The 27,715-nt window shown below is 41.8% G+C and overlaps 1 protein-coding gene across 1 annotated transcript in view; it reads left to right on the top strand.

Moving 5' to 3' along the window:
• The first annotated feature begins 309 nt into the window (after positions 1–309).
• Positions 310–27,715, top strand: part of LOC144043858 (myosin-7-like) — a 100,527-nt gene continuing 73,121 nt past the window's right edge. The window contains exons 1-10 of the mRNA XM_077557937.1: positions 310–393; positions 1,358–1,501; positions 1,583–1,739; positions 5,823–5,850; positions 15,690–15,783; positions 15,896–15,988; positions 16,457–16,520; positions 18,226–18,324; positions 22,048–22,151; positions 25,213–25,351. Coding sequence (XP_077414063.1) covers positions 310–393; positions 1,358–1,501; positions 1,583–1,739; positions 5,823–5,850; positions 15,690–15,783; positions 15,896–15,988; positions 16,457–16,520; positions 18,226–18,324; positions 22,048–22,151; positions 25,213–25,351 — 1,006 coding nt within the window. The remainder of the gene's footprint in view (positions 394–1,357; positions 1,502–1,582; positions 1,740–5,822; positions 5,851–15,689; positions 15,784–15,895; positions 15,989–16,456; positions 16,521–18,225; positions 18,325–22,047; positions 22,152–25,212; positions 25,352–27,715) is intronic.

The raw sequence follows: 27,715 nt of genomic DNA, 5'->3' as shown, positions 1-27,715 counted from the left end.
CAAATTAATAATAATAATAATAATAATAATAATAATACAAAGAATCTGTGTACATCAGGTTGATGATGCTGGAGATGCTTGTTCATGTTTCTTGTGTTTCCTTTAACCAATTTTGGCCGGGGGCACATTGCCGCGTTTCTGACTTTGGGGCCGGGAGGGCGGATGTGTTTTGTTTAGTTCTTGGACTCTTGGCCGATGGGGTGCATCTAAGTGTGCACGACGCGGGGGTGGCGTGGGCCTCGTGACATTTCGTGGAGTTTTGTTAGGTCGTTTATGGCTGGCGGTGATTCGCGGCAGTTGTGGGGATGGATGGCGGTGAGGGGGCTTCTAGCCAGTCGGTTGACGGCTCAGCGCGCCGTCTGTCACTGTCATTTGATGTTTTTGCTCCCGCGGGTCTGTGTATGCAAAGAGGGCTTGAGTGGAATTCCGGGGGGTGCTGTGAGGCCCGTGTCGCCTCCCCGTGTGTGTTTTAATGCATTTCATCGGCTGGGGCAGGGCGGGATGACGTGTCCGCTTTCCTGGCTTTGGGGGTGGAGGGGTTCTGCTGCATGTGGGGGAAACGCCATGCGCTCCCGGTCAAAATGGGTTAACGTATGGTACATGTTTCAAGCAACGTTTACAGTAAAAGTTCTATTCGCAATGGAGCAACTGAATCCAATATAGTACGGCAGAATGAGCGGAGCAAAGAGCTGAGTTGTAAATGTAAATGTAAAGCTAATCAAAAGTCTCAATGAACCAACCGATGGTGACAGATTTAAAAATTAGACAGTTGTACTTAGTTGCGCTAGATTTAACTGCAACATAGGAACAATGCCATCAAAGAGCATAGCCATATGATCAGAAATTGCATTGCCAAAGATTTTTTAAATGTGACACCCGAGACCATAAGCAAGAATAAGGTCTAAAATATGTCCTAGTTCATGTGTCGAAAAAGTATGCACAAGTAGCTAGAGTCCTGAAATAATGATATTGTCTTCGTTTAGTAACAAATGTGTGAAATCTGGGTTTGTGTAGTTGAACACAAATCTGATATATTTGCAGGGAGCCGTAACTTATTCTGTTGTACAAAGGGTAATAAGTCGATACACAATTGAAGAGCATGGTTATGCTTGCCAACAGTATAGTTAGAAGATCTAAGTAATCTGTGAACATGTACTTTCATTTTTAACCTAACTATTCATGACATAATTGATTTCACCAACCCTCATTTTTCACTATAAGGGTCCCATATTGTCTTAGCCTGGTTTAATGCTTGAAATATCTTAAAATATTGTTGCTTTTTAAAAAGCAGGGTTTTTCTGAGTAAAATTGGTTATCAGCATGATTAACAGTTATTCTATGTCTTTCTTTTTTTCAGTTTGTCATTGTCAAGGAGGACAACCTGCAACCTACCAACCCCCCAAAGTTTGACATGATGGAGGACATTGCCATGTTGACGCATCTCAACGAGGCCTCTGTGCTCTTCAACCTGAGGCGCAGATACAGCATGTGGATGATCTATGTAAGATGACAATAATAATGTAAACATAATCATCATGAGCATAATAATCACAGTGCTGATGTGTCTGTGTGTCTGTGTCAGACCTACTCTGGCTTGTTCTGTGTGACTATCAATCCTTACAAATGGCTGCCGGTCTACTCAGACCAAGTGGTGGTGACTTACAAGGGACGCCGCCGCACCGAAGTGCCGCCACACATCTACGCCATTGCCGACAACTCCTACTGTGACATGCTGCAGAGTGAGTTGTCACCTTTTTCACAGCATCCATTCAGAAGCCTTTCGGGCATCTTTGTGCTCATTACAGTGGAAAGCCTGTTAAAATATGTTTTCTTCCATGATGATTGAGTCAAAGATTCATTACAGTCACCACAGTTGATAACGATTTAAACCCCAATTTCATCCATCCAATGACGTAAAAGCAGAATACAAAGATTTAGGGCTGACCCTCCCCAATGTGGCACCCTGAGGCAAGATTGTATATGGCGCCCTCCTCCACCTCCATCCATGATTTACATACACTTACTAAAGAAGTAAATGTCATCCAAATTTGTGACTTTTTCAAGACTGAGTGATAGCTCAGCTATCTTGCATTTGTACAGGTAGCGACAAATTGAATTGAATTGAAATTTATTGTCGCAGCACAGAGGTACAGAGAAACAAAAATCACTTAAACAGTCACAACCCATCCAAGAAACATGAAAAAAAAGACCAACAGGTGACAGAACGGGAAGCCTGGTGGGTCGCAAGAAGCTGCAAGTTACTTCGATGGAAAAAAATCTATATAAGGGGGCTGTGTTAACTGACAATATTTTTCTGAAGTGCTTCTGAGCTCATTTGTCAACACATCCTTTACCAGGGGTCACCAACGTGGTGCCCGAGGGCAACATGAGTAGCCCATGGGCCTATTCCAAAAATACCTCACATTGATGGGCCAGTGTGATTTTCTGGGATTGTTGTAGAAGTGATCATTTGGAAATGCAATCAATGGCTGAGATTTATCAGAATAGTGTTTTTTATTATTATTTGTCTGTTTCCTAATTATTGTTAGAAATAATTAATATGATCACAGTCTTCAAATAAAAGAATGCCAAGCATTGATAACTAGAGCTGTCACTAATTAATCCTTTTTTAATGATTATCTTTTCAATTAGTCCATTGATTGCTCGGGTAATTGTCCTGACCCTTGTTTGATAGCGGAATTTTTTGTGCCAACCATTTTATTTTTGGTCGACTTAAGCAATTTTTTTCTCCAGCTCTAATAATAAAATATAACAGATTTATTTCAGAAGTGTATATCACACTGGTAGCCCTTCACATGAATCTGCAGCCAAGAAGTAGCTCTCAACTTCAAAAAGATTGGTGATCCCTGCTTTACACAATGATGCTGGTTTTTAATGCAGTCCCAGGATCAAAGGTCACAGGCATTCAATGATGTTTTTTGGCCTTGCTACTTACATGCAGAGATTGCTCCAGATTCTCTGACTCTTTTGATGATACACCGTTCAAATTTGCTTAAAAAATTCAGCCATCTTGGGAAAATGTTGTATGATTCCACAATACTTACAGTTTTCACACAATATAATGTTTAATATAAAATTTTCCCCATTCATTTTCAATGGGACAGACATTGAACTTTTTCTAAGTCACCTTCCACGCCCACTTCTATACATATGTTCTATACATATCATCGTTACCAGGTGTCTGATACTGCTCAGTGGAGCACTTGGTAAAGTGCATGGTCCAGTAAAGTGCATAGTCCAGTAGCCAAGTGGTAGTGGGTTCAAATCCCATCTCTGACTGTAGAAATTGCAAATACTGTATATCCAGTGCGATTATGCTAAGTCAGGAGTCTCCACCCTTTTTTCCACCACAAGCTACTTTTAGAAAAGCAAAACTGCAGCGAGCTACTCATGTTTCACAACATTTATTTTATAGCCAAATTTTTTTTATTGCTTTTATTTCAAACACAACAACAAATCAACAGTGGTCATAAAATGCATACGTTGGCATATATAAAAAAATAATATATACCAAAATTATCCTGAATATGCAAGCGCAACATCTAAAAACCATTGCCTATTAAATATAATGTCGTCCCTGGTTGGCTGCTTTCTCGACCCATGGAGGTAAGCTACTAGTGCAGAGGTGGGCATCGAGGGCCGCAGTCCTGCAGGTTTTGCGTGTTGCCCTTCTCCAACACAGCTGATATATGATCAGCTCATCAGCAAGCTCTGCATAAACCTGATAACGATCCTGTTGATTGGAATCAGCTTGTGTTGGAAGTGAGAAACCTACAAAACCTGCAGGACTCCGGCCCTCGAGGACCGAGATTGCCCACCTCTGTACTAGTGGTAACCTTGCCAGCAAGCTGAATTCTCACGGTATTTGTCACAAAACCCGAGAATCCATCTTGTACTGTTACCACTGATTTGTTCGCAAACCGACCTTTTTTTGGTTGGACCAATCAGGTGTTGTTTAGGGCAGGCTATGAAGTTGTGACGAAATCAGGAAGCCCGAAGCCGTTACTTGGAAACAAACAATGAACCAAACATGGCGACAATGGTGGACAAATGCTGCAATTAATTCTGTTCTTGCAGAATTACTCACAGTTTCCTTTTTGAAGAAGAACAGCGAGAGGTGCTGCGTGCATTTTTAGCTGGTAAAGATGTTTGTGCTTTCCCCCCCCCCTACACCAACGACGACATTCACATTAGTTGCCGTGATTGGTCAAAACCAAAGTTTGGTAGGCATGCACAAGTTGGTGCATCATCCAATCAGCTCATAGTAATCTACAGAATGTGTCCTGCCTTTCCTGAGCAAATCAGTGGAGCGATCCCAGATTGATATTGTGTAGATTGTGTGTATATTGTGTCTTTGAGTGAATCGCAATTATCAACCTGTACTAGTGGTGCAACAGTTCACAAAATTAGCAAGTTAACATTTATTATTCACCACCATTTAATGCATTTACTTTAATGTTCAATGGCACATTCATTCAGCAAGACATCCTTCAATACCATTGCACAACACTTCAACAATGAGAGCAAGTCAGCTGTAGCTCAGTGGATAGTGCAGCAGCGCATGGACGAGTAAACAGGACCTGAGGATTCGATTCCCTCCTTCCACTTGTTGCAGTTCAAATCTTTTAGTTTTTGCTTTCATTTAATCATTTATCTACAATTGAGAATTTGTAATTTTCACACAATTTATCTTTCATTATCCTTCGTTTAACACATATTATGTTTAATTTAATGATCAATGACACATTCACGCTGGCATTCAGCAAGACATCCTTCAATACCATTACACAACGCTTCCCTGATTTCAGCAAGTCTGCTGTGCCTCAGTGGCCAGTGCGGCAGCATGTGTACCAGTAAACAAGGAGCAAAGGTTCAAATCCCATCTTTGACTGGTTGCAGTTCAAGTTTTCTTTTTTTAAATTTATCATACAACTCTAATTAATAATTAATAATATACTAATTTTCACATTAAATTATCTTTCGCTTTACTTTATAAGTATCTCACAAGCATTCCACATGCATTCAGCTTTTATTAGCATTCAGTGTTCAGCATTCCCACGCAATTTCACCAGAAATTGTACTTTGCCTAGTTTAGAATGAATTCTGAATCATCAACATACACACAGTCATGTGAAAAAAACATGCTGGTACGCACATATCGTGAATCCGATGGTGATTTTGCGTATATGCCCAACTTGTACGCAGAGTGCAAACATTCCTACACATTTGTTTGTGAATGAGGGCCAATGTTCTGAAACTGTTGGAATATTTGATCACATGGTTGTTTACAAAGTGGTGAATCGCACCTCACCTGTTTCCTTAACCTACTCACCCGTGGAATGCTTCAAACAGATGTTTTTGACAGATGCTTATAGGAGAAAATAGCTTTTGAATAAGCTGTTCCGTGTTGTGACTGATATGGAACTTTGACTCATGCATATGGAAGAAAACAACTTTTGGATAGTTTCCCACTGTTGTCAATGATGTGTAACACTCACATGAAGACTCATGTACAGTTTAATGTGCAGTATATACTGTACTTGCATTAAAAAAAATGGGCTTTTTAGGCATCCGCTGTCTTGACTATTTGGTAATGTTGACATCAAGACATGCATATGGAGGACAAGAAAGAAAATAGTTTTTGAATAGTGTTTGTTTGGAATAGAATTTGTAGTGACTGATAAGTAACGACTCCTTGACAATAGTTTACCTCATGCATAAACAACCAGGGGGGAAGCTGACCTCATTAATGGATAAAAAGCTTGAAGAGCTGATCGTTACACTCTGCACTTTTTCTACAGATCGTGAGAATCAGTCGATGCTCATCACGTAAGTCTTCACTCATCGCCCATTAGGGCTTTCTTTTTTCAACTAGCCATATTAATCACTAATGACAAATATCCTATGGTTATCACTCAAGGTGCCGTATCGATATGCTCCAAAATTTTATAAAGTACTCATTTAAATTAAATCTAATACTTAATTTGAATAATAAATGCATACAAAACAGCTATAACTTGGTATTAATAAACAAAGAAAGCTGCTAGTCGTAACCGCTAAGCCCGTATCACACTGAGTGGCAATCGTTTTGCTAGTTTGCGACCTTGAACGAACCCTGGCGAAAAATCAATATCCGCTACCTTCGCAACACAGGTAACATCATGTAACGTTTTCTTTTTGACCGACAGTTCACTCATCCAAACTATGGTGGTACCAGGGTTTAGAGGAATATGTTAAAAATTTATTTCAATACTGTACACTTATTAGTTAGTTACCTGTTAAAAAATGTAGTTAAACCCATTATATTAAAGTAAGGTGACGTAAATACTTTTAATTATTTGTGGATTAGCTTCCGGAAGCGCCCAGAAATCAAATTCAAAACCTCGGAACTGTGAGGCAGATGTGCTTGTTCACTGTGCTATGGCTGGATGGACGGACGGACAAACCAACTGACCGAGGGAAATTAGCTTTGCTTTTTCCATAACAAATTTGTTGTTATGAGTAACATGGAACAAAGAGAATACAATATAAAATAAATTTCAAGAAAAAAGTAGCACAAAAAAAATGGCCTTTGAAATTCTATTTTTGTATGAATTTATGTGAAAAAGAGATATTGAAATAAGCGATTCATAGTTGAATGGATATCAGGCTTGAAAAGTAAAATTGATTTGATATCGATTATTCTTTTCTTTTTTTTTAAACCCAGCCCTATAAAAATGTAATCCTACAAAATAATCCTTATTTTTAATAAATTACTTTGTGTTCTTTTTCTGTAACTGTAATAGAATACATTTGTTGTATCCTGAATATGTAACTGTCATGTTTAGATTCTGTTTTCCTTGTGTGTCTTCCTTGTTTTGTTAAGTGTGATCCTGCCCTTCCTTGTGTTATCCAATCAGTGCCCTCAGCCACTTGTGTCTTGCCCAGGTGTGTCTTGCCCAGGTGTGTCTTGTTGTGTCGTTAGTGTTTGTGTGTTTAGTCTGCTGTCTCCCCTCTGTCTGTGTGGGTTCATTGTTTTTCCCCATGTCATGCTGCCCGTTTTTTGCCTCGTCTTTTCCCCATGTCATGCTGCTTGTTTTGCCTTGTTGTTCCCCCCATGTTTTGGTTGTAGTTTAGACTTCCTCCCTTTTGGAGCGCTTTTAGTAGAGATGTTACAATGAAGCCTTGTGAAGCTTTTGAGGCTTTCGGCTGATTGATTTGGAAAAGGAGTCAAAGTTTCAAAGCCCCATAAGATAGATCATACTGGTGACATCTGGTGGTCAGCTGGAGTCATAGCAGCTATAATCTTCAAAGTGATTCGCCTGATTGATTTATATTCCGACATAACACCAGTACATTCAGTCTTACATTTGTGTCTGTCTAATGATCATCAGGTACACATGGAAGTGTTGCAATATTTTGACACTGTACCAGTACTATGGTTCAATGTGATGTCCTGTTACTCATTCGATTTTTATAAACATGATTTGGATATGACACAAGTGCGCTGTGAAGCCAGATGACAAGTATTTCAACATCAGTCTTTGGGAGATGTGACTGAGGGTCTTGGAGAAGCGCTTATAGCAACTCGGTGGAAAATACTTGGGTCAAGCCTGTATCTTCTACACACGATTTAAAAAATAATGCATGATTGGAAACTTTAAATGCATCATTGTGGGAGTACTTTTGTTGGAAACTGAAGGTATTATTTGATTACTATATTAAATGTAATCTTTGCGTGTTCGAAATAATTGCAGATGAGATCTGATGAAGAAGCTTCTTTTGCAAAAGATTTATTTTAGGAGCTCCTAAAAGACACAAGACATGCTTACATTCAAAGGTGATGTTAAGCCTCGAGTGTGTCCATATGAAAACACACAGTCGCTTTATAGATGAAAAAAGCATACTCCTCCTCTGAGGCTGGACAAAGGGTTAGCAATTATAATAGACAGACAAGTGATTTACTGACATGTTTACTCCAGTTTCGTCCAAAGCCGGAAATATATGATTAGACAGGTACTACCATGCGACCTAGACTCCCTCAGACCCACAGTGTTATCACCCTGAGAACTTGAGAACATGCCTCCCATGTGCATTCCTATCTCATCAGCTGGAAGGGAGTGAAAAGTGTTATTCATTACAATACACAGTTATATGTCCAATATATTTCACACAAACATTATCACAGTTATATGGCATCTATATACTATAAGTAGATTTATAAACAGTAAAAATATGCATAGAAAATGTTAAATGTCTTCAAAACATACCGAATAACTAACTTTTCCAGGTGAACATAAAGTGAAGCAAATATCTACATGAGGGAATTGTGCGCCTGACACCGCGCCAAAAGGTTTGTCAGTTACGTAATTTCCGGTATCTCATTAGCGCGCATAAAGCCGCATACGTCATCAGCACGTGATCACGGAGGTTTCATCGGGGCAAACGTCCCATCTCTAGCTTTTAGTTTAACTTTTTTGGGCTTGGGGACCCAAATGCGGGAAGACAGGGCGAGGAGGCAGAGGTTCAAAAAAAGGGATTTTAATTACTACAAAAGGTGTTCAAAGTTAAACTAAAAGCGCTCCAAAAGGGAGGAAGTCTAAACTACAACCAAAACATGGGGGGGAACAACAAGGGAAAACGAGCAGCATGACATGGGGAAAAGACGAGGCAAAAAACGGACAGCATGACATGGGGAAAAACAATGAACCCACACAGACAGAGGGGAGACAGCAGACTAAACACACAAACACTAACGACACACCTGGGCAAGACACAAGTGTCTGAGGGCACTGATTGGATAACACGAGGAAGGGCAGGATCACACTTAACAAGACAAGGAAGACACACAAGGAAAACAGAATCTAAACATGACAGTAACGAAGGTTCATGTATTTCATTACTACCCAAGCCTGGATGTAAGATAGCATCTGTTGATTTTTGGAGGGTGCTATTATACTGTATAACAACAATGCAATTAAAGGGTTATTCCTCTTGATAGGAGATTTTTCTTTATCTAGGGGCATATTCTCCCGGGTGCTTAAGTCAGAAATGGTGCGCTGCTGTACACTTTTTTGGCCGAGAAGATTATTCCACTGACTTATTTATATCAATTACACACCTTCATGAAACGTACGCATTATGGGTGTTAAAAAAATAGATTCTGCAATATATTGCGATATTACAGCATGCAATTCTTGTATCGATTCAATATGTGGCTGAATCGATGTTTAAACATAAATTTTTTATGGAAATATTCAACAAAACGTCTTACTAGGGGTTAGGGTTCACACTTTAAAGACGGATAAATGTTAAGGCCTAGATACACCAATCTGACGTTACCAGCAAATTTGATATGGCGTCGAGGCATTTGATCACTGTGATTGGCTGTTAGCTAAGTGAATTAGCGCACGGGGCAAGAAGAGGAAGAGACGAACGCGGATAAACGGTACTCAACTCAACCTTATGGTTTTTGAGGACAGCACACATGAATATTAAAGTCCCACATAAAGAGGATATGACCATATTTCAGGGGGTAGGTGTCGGTCACATTTGGCCGACATCGGATTGGTTTATCTCGGCCTTTATATTAACTAATTTAATCTCAGCTATTTTCATTGGAGCAAACCCTTCAATACCAGTAGTTATACTGATTTTTGACTGATCTTGCAAACCCCACAGAATATTGTGTTCTATTGTTAAATAAACATGGAGCCTAACACAAGAAAAATTTGACAAAAAGTGAATTTCTATCTTCTTTCCGTTCTTTAGCTATCAGTGTTAGAATAGGAGGATCCTTTGTTGAAATTTTTTAGCGCATGCGCAATGGTTGAGTGGCAGAAAACTGGCTGTATAGACACAGCGTATATGAAGAAAGTTAGCAGGCGAAATTGCAGCTAGTTAAGCACTTTAATGGCCGAAGGGTGGAGGAGGTTTACGGAGAAGCTTAATGTATGTATTGGCGACAAAAATGAAACTATTGAAGGCCCATATGAGACGTGGGATGATGAAAAAATTTAGTCCGGCTCACCTGTTTCCTGGCCACACATCTGCTTTGGGGACATTTACTCTTATTTAATACAAAGTCCTGTGCAAATCTAGGTAATTATTCTTCATTGAAGTGTTCTTTGTGGTGCCAAAGGGAAGGCGGGTCTATCGCATTACAGTTAAGTTTGTGGAAGTACGTCACTCCAAAAGCATCCCCCCATCACACTCAACAATCATTAGTTCCATAGGGGAATAATGTCAACAAGCAGCACACCTTATTCTTTATTTATTTTTGGAAATACAGTGACTTCAGTACAGTGACACTTGTCTTGTGATGTGAGAATTTCAATGGAATCTGGTCTCTCATTAACAACTAAATATCACAGCTTAAACAATTCTTCTTTTCAAATCCAGTCTTGGACAAACATGCAGTCATGTTACGTAGTATTAGCTTACTAGCATTGTAGCACCTTTAATGCAGCTGTCAGGATAGGACTTAACAACTATAGCTACTGCGTACACAAGTGAGGTCGGCAGGTATCAAAACACAGATGCAGAATGCAATATTTATTCGGATAAGATAAACAATATGTGGACACTGAAGGCATTATTTGATTACTTTATTAAGTGTAATCTTTTGCGTGTTCAAATAAATCAGAATTGAGATCTCATGAAAAAGTTTCCCTTGCAAGGATTTTATTAAGAGCTCTTAAGACACAGGAAAAAAGCTTACATTCGAAAGGTGATGTTAAGCTTACAGTGTGTCGAATATGGAAACACACAGTCGCTTTATACTAGTACAAAAGATTCTCCCCCCCTTAGACTTGACAAAGAATTAGTGTTCTTAATAAGCAGAAATGATGATACTGATACGATTATCTCAGCTCCCCACCAGCCTCGGAGAAATGATGTAGACAGGCTTTGACCTTTGGACCTTCAGTTTTTACGACCAAATGACTAATGACATGAGAACTTGACAACTTTTAAAACATACACATTCTTATCTCAAGAGCTGGCAGGGAGTGAGAGGTTCCAATATATTTCACAAAATCATTATCACAGTGTTATTCATTTAACTACACATAGTTATATGGCGGCAGCACGGTGGCTGACTGGTTAGCACGTCCGCCTCCCAGTGCAGAGGACGTGAGATCGAGTCCGGGCTTCGGCCTTCCTGGGTGGAGTTTGCATGTTCTCCCCGTGCTTGCGTGGGTTTTCACCGGGTACTCCGGCTTCCTCCCACATTCCAAAGACATGCATGGCAGGTTAATTGAACACTCCAAATTGTCCATAGGTGTGATTGTGAGTATGGTTGTTCGTCTCTGTGTGCCCTGCGATTGGCTGGCAACCAGTTCAGGGTGTACCCCGCCTACTGCCCAAAGCCAGCTGGGATAGGCTCCAGCACCCCCGCGACCCTTGTGAGGAAGAAGCGGTCAAGAAAATGGATGGATGGATGGATAGTTATATGGCATCTATATACCTATAAGTAAATTCAAAAACAGTAAAAATATAAATTGAAAATGTTAAATGTCAACAACACTCAAGTGAAAAACTAGGCACAAAAATATATTTTTCTCATTTATTGGAATCCATAATACAATTCTGCTACTCGTTGCCTTTTGATCCTTCGTTCGTAACGCTTGACGGCTTTTTCTTTAGCCTATTAATTTACGGATCCAGGATAGCCCATTTCAAGACAAGGAACAAGTCGATCGCGCTTTGGAACACCTGAATAAGACCGCAAAACAATATGACTCAGCGGATTTTATAATGCACAAAACCGATTTATTATTTCTATAAATCCTCTTCAAATAACAAATATATACAGACGCTCCCCAACTTACGAACGAGTTACGTTCTGGACGATCGTTCGTAAGGTGAATTCGTTCGTAAGTTGCTTCAGTGCTATATATTGTATTATAATTTATGTTTAAAGCCTATATAAGTATATTAAAGGTTTATATAAGTATGTTTAAGGTTTGTACTGAAAAAAACATTTAATAAAATGGAGAGAATACGTACAGTACTGTACTGTACTATGTACAGTATGTTAGAGAGAGAGAGCGAGAGACACACACAGTATGTACATGTACGTAATAAGATAAATAAAATGAAGTTTAACTTACTTTTGGAAGATGTACTCGATGCTTAAGGAGATGATGGAGGAGGAGGAAGAGGAGGATTTTATATCATGAGAGGGTCTTCGTCATCGCTGGAATGCGCTTTAAAAGTTACTTCCTCCTTCATGGGGACAGGCGTTTCTTCCTCTTCCTCCTCGACACGTTGCTGAGCCTCCAATGCTGGGTGAGCTCTCACAGCGCCAAGCGTCGGTATTAGCGGCGGAAAGAAGCACTACTCGGAAAAAGGCGCGCATACAAAATCTAACTTACAGCATCTCTTTCCGAACATTTTTCGACATACTGTACGCGCAGACATGTTCGTATGTACCGTTGTTCGTAACTCGAATGTTCGTAAGTAGGGGAGCGTCTGTAGTCACAAGTACTTACCGGCGCAGCCATTTCTTTGATTTTTCGGTGGGAATGCGATAAAAAAATATTTTTATTGGGCCCAGGACGGGCCGTACAATTGATGGCACAACAAGAATGAACCATCTGCTTCTCTTTATCCTCCTCCAAATGTGCAAAACCATCAAACAACGTGTAGAACACATTTCTTGCCACACAGTTTGCCGTGATGCAACGCGCGAAACATAAGCAATACGTCACACAGGATCCTCCTATAGGCTATAGCTAAGTTTGGTCAAAATTCCAATTCCTGACAAGAAAACGTAGAAAAAGAGCCTTTGGTAAAACAAAACATTTCAAGCACAACTTTAATTTGTTTCTTTTGTGACAGCTCCACTATCTAAATAATGTTTTCCCGATATAAAACAGCATTTCAAAAAAGGGCTTTAGATAACAAAATATCAGTTTATTGCACATAAAATTTTGGGGGGAGCTGATCTGACTCCAGCACTGCCGCAGCATCCAGTGGTCATTCCTTGACGTGCAGCAACTCGATCGCCGCTGTCATGCTTTGATGCGCCGATGAGGATGTTTTGTTGTTGTTGTTTTTTAGCCAAAAAACAATCCTCCAGGGTCAACTGTTTTGTTCTGCCCAGTATGTCATCTGGAATGAAAGGAGATAAGGAGACTTGGTGGTGGAATGAGGAGGTGCGTAAGTGGATCCAGAGAAAGACATTAGCTAAGAAGAAGTGGGACACTGAGAGGCCTGAAGAAAGTAGACAGGAGTACAGGGAAGTGCAGCGTAAGGTGAAAGTAGAAGTGGCAAAGGGCAAACAAGGGGCTTACAATGACTTGTATGCTAGGTTGACAGTAAGGAGGGAGACTCTTATCTATACAGGTTGGCAAGGCAAAGAGACAGAGATGGGAAGGACGTGCCGCAGGTTAGGGTAATAAAGGAAAGGGATGGTGTGTTGACAGATGGCAATAGTGTGATGGGAAGATGGAAAGAGTACTTTGAAGAGTTGATGAATGAGGAAAATAAAAGAGAGAAAGAAGAGTAGAAGATGTGACTGTTGTGGACCAAGAAGTAGCAAAGATTAGTAAGAATGAAGTGAGAAGGGCATTGAAGAAAATGAAGAAAAGGCACTCGGTGTGTTGGTGTCCATTTTTAAGAACAAGGGAGACGAGCAGAGTTGTGGCAACTACAGAGAAATAAAACTGATGAGCCACACAATGAAGCTATGGGAAAGAGTAGTTGAAGCTAGACTGAGAGCAGAGGTCAACATTTGTGAGCAGCAGTATGGTTTCATGCCAAAAAAGAGTAACACAGATGCAGTATTTGCTTTGAGGATGTTGATAGAGAACTACAGAAGGAGCTGCATTGTGTCTTTGTAGAGCTGGAGAAAGCTTATGGCAGGGTGCCCAGAGAGGAACTGTGGTTTTGTATGAGGATGTTTGGAGTGGCAGAGAAGTATGTTCAAGTGGTGCAGGACATGTATGAGGACTGTAAGACAGTGGTGAGGTGTGCTGTAGGTGTGACGGAGGAGTTCAAAGTGGAGGTGGGACTACATCAGGGATCAGCTCTGAGCACCTTCTTGTTCGCTATGGTAATGGACAGGATGACAGACGAGGTTAGACAGGAATCTCCATGGACTATGATGTTTGCTGATGACATTGTGATCTGTAGTGAGAGCAGGGAACAGGTGGAGGAGAAACTAGAGGCGTGGAGGTTTGCCCTGGAAAGGAGGGGAATGAAGGTTAGCCGTAGCCAGATGGAGTATCTGTGTGTGAATGGGAGGAACCCAAGTGGAAGAGTGAGATGACAGGGAGAAGAGACCAAGAAGGTGAAGGAGTTTAAGTATTTAGGTACAACAGTCCAGAGCAATGGAGAGAGTGGAAAAAAAGTGAAGAACCGTGTGCAGGCAGGCTGGAACGAGTGGAGAAAAGTGTCAGGTGTGATGTGTGACAGAAGAGTTTCGGCTAAAATGAAAGGAAAGGTTTATAAACTGTGGTGAGACCAGCAATGTTGTTTGGTCTCGAGACAGTGCCACTGAAGAAAAGACAGGAGGCAGAGCTGGAGGTGGGAGAGATGAAGATGCTGAGGTTCTCTTCGGGAGGATTTAGGATTTATCAACCCCGCAAAGGACGTCAGATCCTGCTGATTCGCGCTAGGCTAGGCTAAGCTAGGCTGGGCGCTGGGGTACCTCCGACGCTACTGCTGAGTCCCGGCGGGCGCCTCAGCTGCATCCGTGGGCAGAAAAGGAAACACGCCCGCAGCCGGATCCGCGGGGTGGACTCGAAGCACAGCCATAGTATCAAGTGTGTATCATGTTTCGATGTGGCTGCCCGGATGCAAAGTGCAGCACAGCAGCAGAAAGCGTGCAACGCATCTACTTTATATCCATTTCGCCACACGAAATGCTCACTTTACACATAGTGCAAGTTGCACCGTCTCCGCTTTACACGTTAAAGATGATAATTTATTATCATCTACTTCCAAATTTCATGGCACTATTTCCTTGCTTAGCCCCGCCGCTTGATGACATCATGCACATAGTGTCACTGTAGCAAAGTGACTCCATGCCGCACACTGTGTGGAAAAATGAAGTCTCACTCTGTGCCACCGCGCAACTCCAGATCTAATAAAAAAGTTATAAAAAAAATAACCTCATATATTTATCCGAGTCCTGATTGAGAGACAACGTCCGATTCCGATCGAGTCAGGAACCACGTGATTAGGCCCATTTCTGATCAAGTGATCGGATCAGGACATCCCTACTATAAACATCCATCCATCCATCCTGCGAGAGAGGGGTACACCCTGAACTGATCGCCAGCCAATCGCAGGGGGGCTATAATAACCAATCAACTAATTTACCCTTTGCTCAATTGCTCTGCCTTTGTCAAATGCCGTAAAATAGTTTACTAGTGACGCCATCAGAGAACTCGTTGGCTATTGCCACCCGGAAGTACAAGTCAGGTCATGGTACAAATGTCCTATTGTCAACAACTAACACAACTTAAATGTTAACGAAGACCAATTGAAGCAATTCTTTAAAATGGAGCAAGTGAGCTTTCTAGATGTTTGCATCAGATTCTACAAGAGAGATACGAGGAAATTGTGGAGAATGTTTTGCATGTTTTTCCAGTTTTGAAGTTGGGAAAATGTATCATAAAGATAATGGATTTTTCTCAGTGTTCCTCTTGTCATCGTTTTGTTGTTGTTGCTGTCATTAGCGGCGAGTCGGGTGCAGGAAAAACTGTCAACACAAAGCGAGTGATCCAGTACTTCGCCATCATCACCGCTCTTGGTGAAACAGTGAAGAAAGGAGTATGTTGTCTTCCATTCATTCCAAAATGTCTGATGAGCATGTGATCCGTGTTACAACATTGTGACGCTATCTATGACACTGTGATCATCACATCCGTTTGTGTGTTCTCAGGGATCGTTGGAGGACCAGATCATCGAAGCCAATCCTGCCATGGAGGCCTTTGGAAACGCCAAAACCATTCGCAATGACAACTCCTCCCGCTTTGTGAGTGCGACCACCGCCACTGACTAGAAAGTTCCCCTTATTATGACCACTGATGAGCAACTGACACCTTTTGCTAAGATCTGGCCCCCTTTTACAGTAGGATGTTGAAAACTACAGCCATCAAATCATTATCAGATGTGGAAAACCAATCAAGACACAAGGCTAACATATTTATAACATTGCAAAGGTGTCAAAGCAATACTACTAGCTCCCTGTTTACAATTCAGTCAGAGTTGAGCTGCTTAACTTCCATGTTGATGCCAGATGAGGTGCTTGAGTTAGAATACCTCCCTAGTGAGGCCCTAGGAGATGACCCGCTGGAAAGACTGTATTGCCTGGCTGGACTGAGAATGCCTTGGGATTCCCCCGAAAAAGTTGGATGATGTGGCTGGGGAGAGAGTCTGGGCTTCCCTAATGAAGCTGCTGGTTTATTTGTTGTAGTGAGTCTGTGTTGTCCATTGTCCACAGGGGAAATTCATCAGAATTCACTTTGGGCCGACAGGAAGGTTGGCATCGGCTGATATCGACATTTGTAAGTTCACTTTGTGACTCTTTGAAATATTCTTATGTGACAAGGAAAGATTCAAATACATATTTTGTATTTGTTGAAACTGAATATTTGATTTTTTTCATCAAAATTTTAAAATGTTTCAAAATGAAATAGAATCAGTATTATTTATATTAGGGATGGAACGGTTCATAAAATCCACGATTCCATTAAAAAAAATTCAAAAATAAAAGCAATATTGTATTTCAATAAAGTACAATTTCGACTTTCCATTGAAGAGCGTTTTGCTTCTGAGGCACAATTCTCGTAATGTCCCGTCTCGCGGGACCTCGCAGTTCCACTCATGATGTTTACGGAATACAGACGCCCAGAGTTCCTAATATTACTTAAAACATCTCCTTCCCCTCATCGGGCGGGTACGGGCATTTGGTGTTGGTGTTGTGTGTGCACGCGCTTATAACTCCTGTTATGGTACGGACGGATGGATTTCAATGACGAGGTGTGCCGTATGTAAATCGTTTCCTCCTTGCCCGTGGCAACGGCCATTTATCATGCAACGATATGGGACATGCATTGAACGGCGGCATATTGACTCCATAGCTGAATCGCTTTGTGCTTAAAAAGACTTTGTTATCCCCTCTGGAAGCAGCTCCGACACGAAAGCAAGTGGCCCCGTACTTCCTACTTCCTTTCCTCCGTGCTGGGCGGGAGTGACATGAATGCGCAAAAAGTTTCCATTACACTTTTGCGAAATACTTCGACACGTCTCAAAAACCACCTCATGAGAGTGTAAAAACCTTTTTGCGATATTTGAGAGTTTTTTCGAAAATCACGTGTTTCCATTACCGGCCTGCTTATGCGCAACTTGCCTTTTGCACAAAACTGAGGGTAATGGAAAAGCGCCTACAGAGTGAATACCCGCTTGTTTTGTCAGGTTGAGAGGGGCTGGTGTTTGGAGAGCAGAATGAGGAATGGAGGAAAACACCACTTCGGTGATGTTTTTGGTGAGAAATTAGCATTCTAACATGGCTAAAAGCTCCAAAAAGTCAATTTTATACATTACTGTCCCTTTAAAGTAAGCCAGGTACCAGCTGCCAAACCCATTTCCAGTTACCAGCCAGGCACTCGTTGGTAATGCTAACAGCTAGCTGGCTAGCCAGTAGCCACTTACGTCGGAGACTTCTGCCGTATCGTACAATGACGGCTTAATTAATTAGCAGTCTCTTAAGCATCCTAAATTAGCAATTGAATATGAGTTTGGGATAGCGTTGAGTTAATGTCGGTCACAACATTAATGTAAATCAAAACTGCGATAAAGAAATCCTAAACATCTAAAAGGGAATTCAAGCTTGCCATCACGGCACGATGTGGGGCAATTTAAAAGTAAAAGTCTACTGCTATTTGCATTGCTGTCAATATATTATTTGGTAAATTTTATTTTGATGTTCACCTTAGTGTATGCCGCATCTTACGTTGAGTATGTTTCAGCTTCCTTGACATGTCTGAATGGTGTCGAGACAAGCGGTAGAAAAAAAAATCATTATTTGAGGATTAATTTCCCCCAAGTTGCCAAAATGCTCTCCCATACATTTGACATACATGATGAACAAGGCGTTTCAACTTCTTCTGCTGCTATTATCGTGAATGTGGACTGATCATGTTGCTTTCGTGTGAATGTTTCGGATCCTATATATTTCAATGACTTTGACTCTTTTTGGATCCTCATCAGACCTTCTGGAAAAGTCCAGAGTGGTATTTCAGCAGCCAGGAGAGAGAGGCTACCACATCTTCTACCAGATTCTGTCCAATCAAAAGCCAGAACTACAAGGTAGCCGCACTCACTGGCTGGACAATACACACTCATATTGTCCCTGCAAACTTAGCATGCTGCAAAAAAAGCTTTCTAGAACATGTTGTGTAAAAAACAAAACATATTTGCTATACGGGCTATTCGGTCCCTGTACGACCGATGTCAGAGTTTGGTCCGCATTGCCGGCAGTAATACGAATTTGTTTCCTTTGAGGGTTGGGCTCCGCCATGGTTGCCCTTTGTCACCGATTCTGTTCATAACTTTTATGGACAGAATTTCTAGGCGTAGCCGAAGCGTTGAGGGGGTCCGGTTTGGTAGCCTCAACATTGCATCTCTGCTTTTTGCAGATGATGTGGTGCTGTTGGCTTCTTCAAGCCGTGATCTCCAGCTCTCACTGGAGCAGTTCGCAGCCGAGTGTGAAGCGGTTGGGATGAGGATCAGCACCTCCAAATCCGAGACCATGGTCCTCAGTCGGAAAAGGGTGGAGTGCTCTCTCCGGGTCGGGGATGCGATCCTGCCCCAAGTGGAGGAGTTGTGGTGAAGAAGGAGCTAAGCCGAAAGGCAAAGCTTTTGATTTACCGGTCGATCTACGTTTCTGCCCTCACCTATGGTCACGAGCTGTGGGTTGTGACCGAAAGAACAAGATCCCGGATACAAGCGGCCGAAATGAGTTTCCTCCGCAGGGTAGCCGGGCTCTCTCTTAGAGATAGGGTGAGAAGCTCGGTCATCCGGGAGGGACTCAGCGTCGATCCGCTACTCCTCCACGTTGAGAGGAACCAGTTGAGGTGGCTCGGGCATCTGGTTCGGATGCCTCCTGGACGCCTCCCTGGGGAGGTGTTCCGGTCATGTCCTACCGGCGGGAGGCCCCGGGGACGACCCAGGACACGCTGGAGAGACTACGTCTCTCGGCTGGCCTGGAAACGCCTTGGGATCCCGTCGAAGGAGCTGGGTGAAGTGGCTGGGGAGAGGGAAGTCTGGGCTTCCCCGTTAAAGCTGCTGCCCCCACGACCCGACCGGATAAGCGGAATTGACGACGACGACAACATATTTGCTCAGAGAATCCATCCAGCCATCCACGACCATTCAAACTTTCATTCACACAGTTACTCAGTGGAAAGTGAACCCATGCGACCTACACTGAAGCTAGGTGTTATGCCACTCCACCATTAATAACATTACTGAGAAGGATATCTGAAACAAATCTTTTAAAGGCAAAAGGGCTTGCACAGAGAGCTGAGTATTGTTCATTCGGTCATCTTACCGATTCGACATGTCATCATCATTGCTCTCTCTCTCTTTTTTCTTATTTTTCTTTTTGTTTTGTATGTGCGTGAGTATGTGTGGGTGTGGGTGTGCCTATGTGCGTGTGTGTGAGAGTGTGCTCATTAATTCACCTAAACCTATTAAAAATCCCATACCATTCACCTAAACCGAATACTTCAGAATTCAGCTAGTGTCGTGAAGTTGTCAGGAGACCCAAGGAAGGATCAAAAAAAGAAACAAAAGTGAAATCTATCACCGACCAGACATCACTTACTACCCCCGGGTTACCAACCACAATCTTTCACCAACCCCAGAAAAATCTAAATTCCAAAAAATTAGGGAGACCTCAAGAGACCAAAGGAAAGACTGAGGAAAGGAAGAAAGGAAAGATGAAGCAGAGTGAGATCCACAGACATCAGCCTCCACCGATTCAACGACCAGAGGAAGAAGCAGATTGTGTTTGAATTTCAGTAGATGCTGGTGTGGTGGATCTGGCATGCATGAAAACCTCCACCAAAGAGGGTAGCCGTCGACCCCGGCCAGGACAGAGCAAGCACAACCCCCCAGGGCCCCCCAGGCCGCGGCAGCGCCAAGGCACAACCCCTGGGCCCCGCAGGGGCCACCGGCCGGAGAGCAAACCCAGGAGCACCCCCCACCCCAAAACGGCCCACGCCCCAAGCCCGACGCAGTAGAACGGGGCACGGCAGGCCCACCAGGCACCCCACCGGCATTTTTTAGGAACTTCGACCATAGAGCTCAGTAACTCACGTCTTACCCATTCATGGCCAAACTGAAAGTCCAACAGAAATGGATTTCAATCCAACTTCAGACTACCGGGAGATGACGATTTCACGACGCAGTGCACCAGTCCTCATAGGAAATGTGGTCTTCATAAAAATAAAAATAAACACTACCGCTTTTGTTTTGCTGCTTTAATACCTTTAAAAACTCATTTTGCCACTTGCTGTCGACGGAAGACATCACCCATGCTCAGGAAACAGGTAGTGACCAATCATGTTTCAGTTTGCTGACAAACCCAGAAAACTGGTGAGCCATGATTGGTCGTTACCTATTTCCTCAGCACGGGTGATGTCATCTTCAGTCGACCATAAGTGAAAAAATGTGTTTTTAAAACTATTAATTGTACATGAAAAATAATTAAGTATTCAAATGAATTCTTGACAAAACATAAAAATAACTTTTTTACTCCTGAAAATGTCTCAATGAGTCAAGTATCCTTTTAAAAGTAAGGCTCCCCGACTCAATCAGGACTGAGCTCCATCTCCCCAGCGAAGGATGGTGTCCCAGGTGTGTGGGAGCATGTAAGCCCTTTAATCTCTGTTGATGGTCCTCTCTCCACGTCTTCTTATTTCAATGGCCTCCTTTATCCATCTCTTGAACATAACGGTTTCTGAATTGTGATGACTCCATTGTCCCAGTCCAATGATGTGGTTGTGTCTTCTGCAGTAGTCTGTTATGGCTGATTTGACGTTTTTTTGTTCTACTTTTTGTTTTTGTGTTCTGGTAAAATGTCCTGTTGTTTCCTTTTTGCATTTTGTTTGATATTCTTTTCATTCATTTCATTTCATGATTTGTTGTATGGTTTGATGACTCGACGAATCAGGGCTCCATTGAAGTGGACTTTTTACTGTAGTGGCCATGCCAGGTGAAACTACATTGCATTGATATAACTACCTCAAATCAGCTGTCCTGGAACAGAAAACGCAGAGATTCCTCTCTCAGTGTATGTCAACTTGCTGTTCAGGGTTAGTCTTGATATTTGTTGAACATGCTTTGTGAAATAGACCCCTGATGTCCAGAAGAGGTATTAGTCGGTGTGTGTGGGTTTCCTGTAAATTCAGATTTTGATGCTGCTATCATCATTGTGATGTACTGTATGTTCAGGTCTCGTGGCACTTTTATCAGTCAAAAGAACGGCTATTCATATATAAAAAAACAAAAAAACAAAATGCTGCCAGGATGTATACAGAGAAGCATCTGAACATTACTCACCAGCATATGATCTTCCTACGCTGCAAAAAAACAACTTTAAAAGTAACTTGATCGTGATTATTTTCTATTGCTCGCTAATGTGGCTACAACTTAACAGTGTATCAGAACGTGCTGAACCACACTGCCTAAGTGGCCAAATCGTGAACAACATAAACAGCGTTCCCAATAAAGGCACATACAAACAAGGGCAAGACAGGATAAAATAATTTAAATAAAATCGATATGAGGACATTTTATATAGATTCTGAATCATAGAAAATGAGAATCGTGATTCTTATGAGAATCAATTTTTTGGGCACACCCGTAATATATAATATGGTGTAAATTGTTTCTAAGTGACTGTAGGATTTCAATATGTAATGTGTGCAATATGTTCACAATCATTCCTATAGGTTACTTAATAATGTGTTACAATATGTTCTCTGCAACTTTTTATACATTACGTGTACGTCTCTCATGTTTTAGACATGCTGCTGGTGACCAAGAACCCATACGACTACCACTTTTGCTCGCAAGGCGTCACCACTGTGGCCAGCATCAAGGATGGCGAGGAACTGGAACTGACCGATGTAAGGAAAACTGAAGTTCACTGTGAAAACCTGTGAGAATAAAAAAATCCTATTATCAAGTATTCATAATCTGAAGTTGCTACTTTAGTTAATGATGGAGTTCTTTGCTTTTGTAAGAGAATTACTAATCCACTCAGTAAACACAAATGATTCGGCAGAAATTGAATTTCAAGACAACAAATTTATTTAGTAAACACACATATATCAGTCACAGCCTAACCTATTAATGAAATGGAATAAAAATGTGAATCAAAGATAAAAAGAAAACTTGCAACCTAACTAACTAAGATAAGAAAAAAGGTAGATGGGGGATAAAGATGGAAGCGTTTGACCTGTCAATTATTTTATGTTTGAATAAAAGCGTTGCACCAGTGGTATATGGTCAGATTGCAATGCAGGCGCAACTTACGGACTGGTTCAGTCGCACGGGAGAGAGAGAGACTCGAGCGTCGATCCTTGGTTAAATGCTGGAATGCTGCACCAGGTCTCCGGTTGGTGGCGAGGTGCACGCGCGGCGTGGAGGCCGCGGCAGGTCCTTTGCTGGCGCACGTCGGGCCGTAGCTCCGCTCCGTCTGTGCGCATGAAGCAGACTTGCTCGACTGAGACCAAGCTTTTGGGATAGTATTTGATAATTTTTGGATCAGAATTGATGCTTCATTTATCATTCTGAACACATTTCAAACATTACCGTGATCATAAAGTTATTGAATCCGCTAAGCTTACTAATTAGCTAAACTTAGGTGGCTACAGAAATTACACACATCATTAATTTGAGATAGACATACAGGTTGTGTACAAAGATAAACAACAGGAATTATTTGATGTCAGTCAAGTACTGTACATAGAGTCCGTGTATGTCCCGAATTATGTAGACTTCAGATTAATTAGGAGCAGCAGGATTCTTGAGGATAACCGATAGCGACCGCTGGAGGGCAATGTTGTACCATATAACTTCCCAGGGGCATTGTTTAAAAAAAAACACATAGCTAATTTCTGTGGATAGACCAGACTATAAAAGATGGTGTGGGGACTGCTTATCAGACAGGATTTCAGGTCTGTCGGAGCTGTGATATGCGTTTCCTGGGGGTTATAAAACAAAGTCCAGTCCCTGCTGGGGGGAAACTCAAAGAGTCCTTTTGAACTGAAAACACAGAGTTAAGACACGCACACACATTCCCCAGGGGGAAATGTTTAAAAAGGCACATAAATTGGAAAAAAATTGAGGGTGACGGGCAATATTAGTTACAAAGGTAAGATTTATTATATGATCGTTGCTTATGTCACGATTTTCTTCTGAAGATTTTAAGCCTACCTTTGGGCTGTTACTTCTGTTTAATTACTTTTGTTAACCCTCTCCAGGCAAGTACTGCATATTTGAAACAACTAATTGCTTATCCCCTAATTAATCCACATTCATATTTTTTTTTTTTACTCAAAAGTGCCACTGCAGACCTTCGTTGTGCAACAAAAGGTTTCCTAATAGCTCACTAGATGGCAAGCTGTCTCACTTTCAAAATATCTGTCTTCATGGCTTCACTGAAATGGATTTTCTAGGCATTAATTTCATGTAGATATCAACCTATCTCCTTTATTTTGAAACCATTTATGCATAAGATGCCTCAATAGAATATAGAAATAGAGTAAATGCCAATTTGTAGGTTTTATCTCCTCTAGGTTTTACCCCAGAGGCAGCTGTTTTTCATTGTTTATAGGTTTATTTTCCCATCACCAGTGTTTACTTATTACTTTGAGGTCTCAATGATGATAATGAAATAATTTGTAGTGAAGTTACACACCATCAGAGGCAGATTTGATCAAAAGTAATATTAGTAAAAGTAATAATAATCATAACCAGACTAGACGTTAGACTACTAGACTGATTCGATCATTTTCCCATTCATGCTGATAAATATGGATGATGCAGACTGCAAGAATGGTTACACGCAAATGCAAAGTAGTTTTGTGCTTTACAAAGGACAAAAAAAAATATTGGACCACCGCCTGAAGAAGTGACATTCAGACATGGCCTTCTCAATTAGGATTTGAGATGTTGGTGTAGCATTATTGGTATTATAGTTTGATGCAAGGGGATCAAAAGTTATTGTTATTTTTTTAAATTTTGTTCCTACTATTGTACGTTTTCAAATTTTTTACTTACCAAGTTGTTTTTGTTGTTATTCTGCCACTAACCTTACCTTAACCTTTACTAACCGGCATTTTGTAACATTGTTTTGAAACCTGCTATGCAAATATAGTTAGTGTTTATACCAGTCTTCAGCGTTTTTACCACACCGAGCCAATGCTGCAAATCTGCAACAGCCCAATGTAAAATAACAATAATAATAATAAAAACATTGTTATGCTGTATGCACTCTAGATAAATCCCAATAATACTACTTTTGTTATTTAATGTGAATTTCATGTGCATTTTACATAATCGTTTTTATTTATGTGAATGCTGTTGCTGTTGTTTAGACTTGAGTGCATAGACAAATGTTAAAATATGTTTTGGTGGGCAATTGTCATTCCAGACAAATAGCTTTATCATGTATGGCTAATTTAGATATTTAAAAATAAATGAATATTGTTTAGCCATTATTTCAAATAATACAATGGCTTTTTAGTGTGAATTCTCACGGAATTTGTGAGTTCACTAACCCATGAGAATCCATCTTGTACCGAGTCCGCTGATTTTCACCGATACATACCACTACCAATCACAAAGCGGTATTGTGTCTGGGGACAGGATATGCGGCTGTGACGAAAACAAGAAACGCCGAGGTCATAGGAAATGAATAAACCTAACTTGGATGAATGCATGGACGTTGCATTTAATTCTGTTCTCGAAAAATTACTCGTTTTTTTTTTTCAACAGACATGCATGGCAGTTTAATTGACCACTCTAAATTGTCCCTAAGTTTGATTGCGATTGTGAGTGTGGATGGTTGTTCGTCTGTGTTGCTATTGGCTGGCAACCAGTTCAGAGTGAACCCCGCCTACTTCCCATTTGCGCTCCTGATGATGATGATGATGATGACGACGACAATGTCACTTCTTACAGCACGCTATGGACACACTGGGCTTCACACCTGAGGAAAAGTCCGGCTGCTACAAGCTTGTCGGTGCCATCATGCACTTTGGCAACATGAAGTTCAAGAAGAAGCAACGAGAGGAGCAGGCTGAAGCGGACGGCACAGAAAGTACTACATCTTTCTTTCAACTCAACATCATTTCTTGTTCATCCCTTAAAAGGAGACATTTCTTGCACATTTTCACATTCTAAAAATTAACCAGGTCTCGATAAAAGTTTTCTTGTGTTAAGATACCCAAAACATATAACGTTATAGTACTCTAACCTTTAAAGTTGACCTTAATTTGATGTCCAACTGTCACGGCACCAATTGAAGAGTTCTGTTGAACTTCTACTGGTCCTTTTATCTTTAATGCTTGCAAAATTATACTAACAGTCACCACCACAAGACTTTATATTCTCAGTTGAAATACTGTATTTAATGGATGCTAGAAATATCGAGAAACGGCTGTGGAGCCCTTTTCTGCCAGATGCAGAAGATGGTCTGTCCTCTCCAAAATGATCCCATTCTTATACTGCCTGAGCCGCACCCATGTAGGAGCGCAGCAAAGCCTAAACAATGTGTTGATATCTTCCAATGTGTGACTACCCGGACTTCACTGTTTTCCAGAGGTAAGTGTGCAGGTAGATGAGAAGATAGAGTCAGGACAAAGGTCACAGCGACACAGGTCACCACTCATGTGCCAAAGAGGCCTTATCTAACAACAACAAGGAGCTAAACATTAAAATTCCCCTGAAAGCTTAATATCAGTAACTTTTTGTGAGTTATTAATGTTCAGTGTGTAAACCCTAATAATCTGTGCTTGATTTGTTCATTCATATTTTTAAAACTCAACAGACACTAAAAAAGATAATGACTTATTTTCTAAATTTTTGTGGCAAAACCCAAAATGAAAAAAAAAATGGATAAGGACTCGTTTTCTGACTTCCAATATTGAGCACAAATGGGGGGGACCGAATATTGCCGATTTGGAAGGGTTTGTTAAATTTGGATATTGTCATTTGCCGCAGGTTTTGCGAAACACAGAATAAGGAATGACAGCAGAAGCGTCATCACAAGCCGCTCTAAAAAAGAAAGTGTGCCGCCCGCAACTCCACCCACCGCGCATCTACGAGCTTGTTTTGTTGAGTACACAGACTTACATATGAATATACATAAGGCCATGAATGAGTGTCGCGAAGCAGAGCTAGCATTAAAACATCAACCTTTTATTTTCAGGGTTAAATTGAACATAATTTTATAAATACAGGTGAAAGGAGTCACTGTGGTAACTTGAAAGCCAGAAATAAAAATATTATTGGTACTATCAAAATAGTTTAGAAGATAATACCTAACTCTTCAGGTTACTAGTAGTAGCCCATTCTGATTAAAAGCTCATGACAATAACATTTAAAAACATGTTTAACATTTAGTCTTTACATTTTATGAAACACAGCCCAAAGCAGGAGGTATATTTGGGAGAGATAGGTCACCTACCAAACAATCTTTATAGCTAGCCTTTCTGTTGTGTCCCTGTAAACATTTTACGTCCGTCCGTCTTCTTCCGCTTATCCGGGGTCGGGTCGCGGGGGCAGCAGCTTTAGCAGGGAAGCCCAGACTTCCCTCTCCCCAGCCACTTCAGCCAGCTCATCCGACGGGACCCCAAGGCGTTCCCAGGACAGCCGAGAGACATAGTCTCTCCAGCGTGTCCTGGGTCGTCCCCGGGGCCTCCTGCCGGTAGGACATGCCCGGAACACCTCCCCAGGGAGGCGTCCAGGAGGCATCCGAACCAGATGCCCGAGCCACCTCAACTGGTTCCTCTCAACGTGGAGGAGCAGCGACTCGACGCTGAGTCCCTCTCGGATGACCGAGCTTCTCACCCTATCTCTAAGGGAGAGCCCGGCTACCCTGCGGAGGAAACTCATTTCGGCCGCTTGTATCCGGGATCTTGTTCTTTCGGTCACGACCCACAGCTCGTGACCATAGGTGAGGGTAGGAACGTAGATCGACCGGTAAATCGAGAGCTTTGCCTTTCGGCTCAGCTCCTTCTTCACCACAACGGACCGATACAGCGTCCGCATCACTGCAGACGCTGCACCGATCCGCCTGTCGATCTCCCGCTCTAACCTACCCTCACTCGTGAACAAGACCCCAAGATACTTGAACTCCTCCACTTGGGGCAGGACCTCCTCCCCGACCCGGAGAGGGCACTCCACCCTTTTCCGACTGAGGACCATGGTCTCGGATTTGGAGGTGCTGATCCTCATCCCAACCGCTTCACACTCGGCTGCGAACCACTCCAGTGAGAGCTGGAGGTCACGGCTTGAAGAAGCCAACAGCACCACATCATCTGCAAAAAGCAGAGATGCAATGCTGAGGCCACCAAACCGGACCCCCTCAACGCCTCGGCTACGCCTAGAAATTCTGTCCATAAAAGTTATGAACAGAATCGGTGACAAAGGGCAACCTTGGCGGAGTCCAACCCTCACCGGA

The sequence above is a fragment of the Vanacampus margaritifer genome, chromosome 1 (assembly GCF_051991255.1).
Source record: "Vanacampus margaritifer isolate UIUO_Vmar chromosome 1, RoL_Vmar_1.0, whole genome shotgun sequence".
NCBI classification, from domain to species: Eukaryota; Metazoa; Chordata; class Actinopteri; order Syngnathiformes; family Syngnathidae; genus Vanacampus; species Vanacampus margaritifer.
The sequence above is the reverse complement of the archived record's forward strand: the minus strand, read 5'-3'. Positions and strand labels throughout refer to the sequence as shown.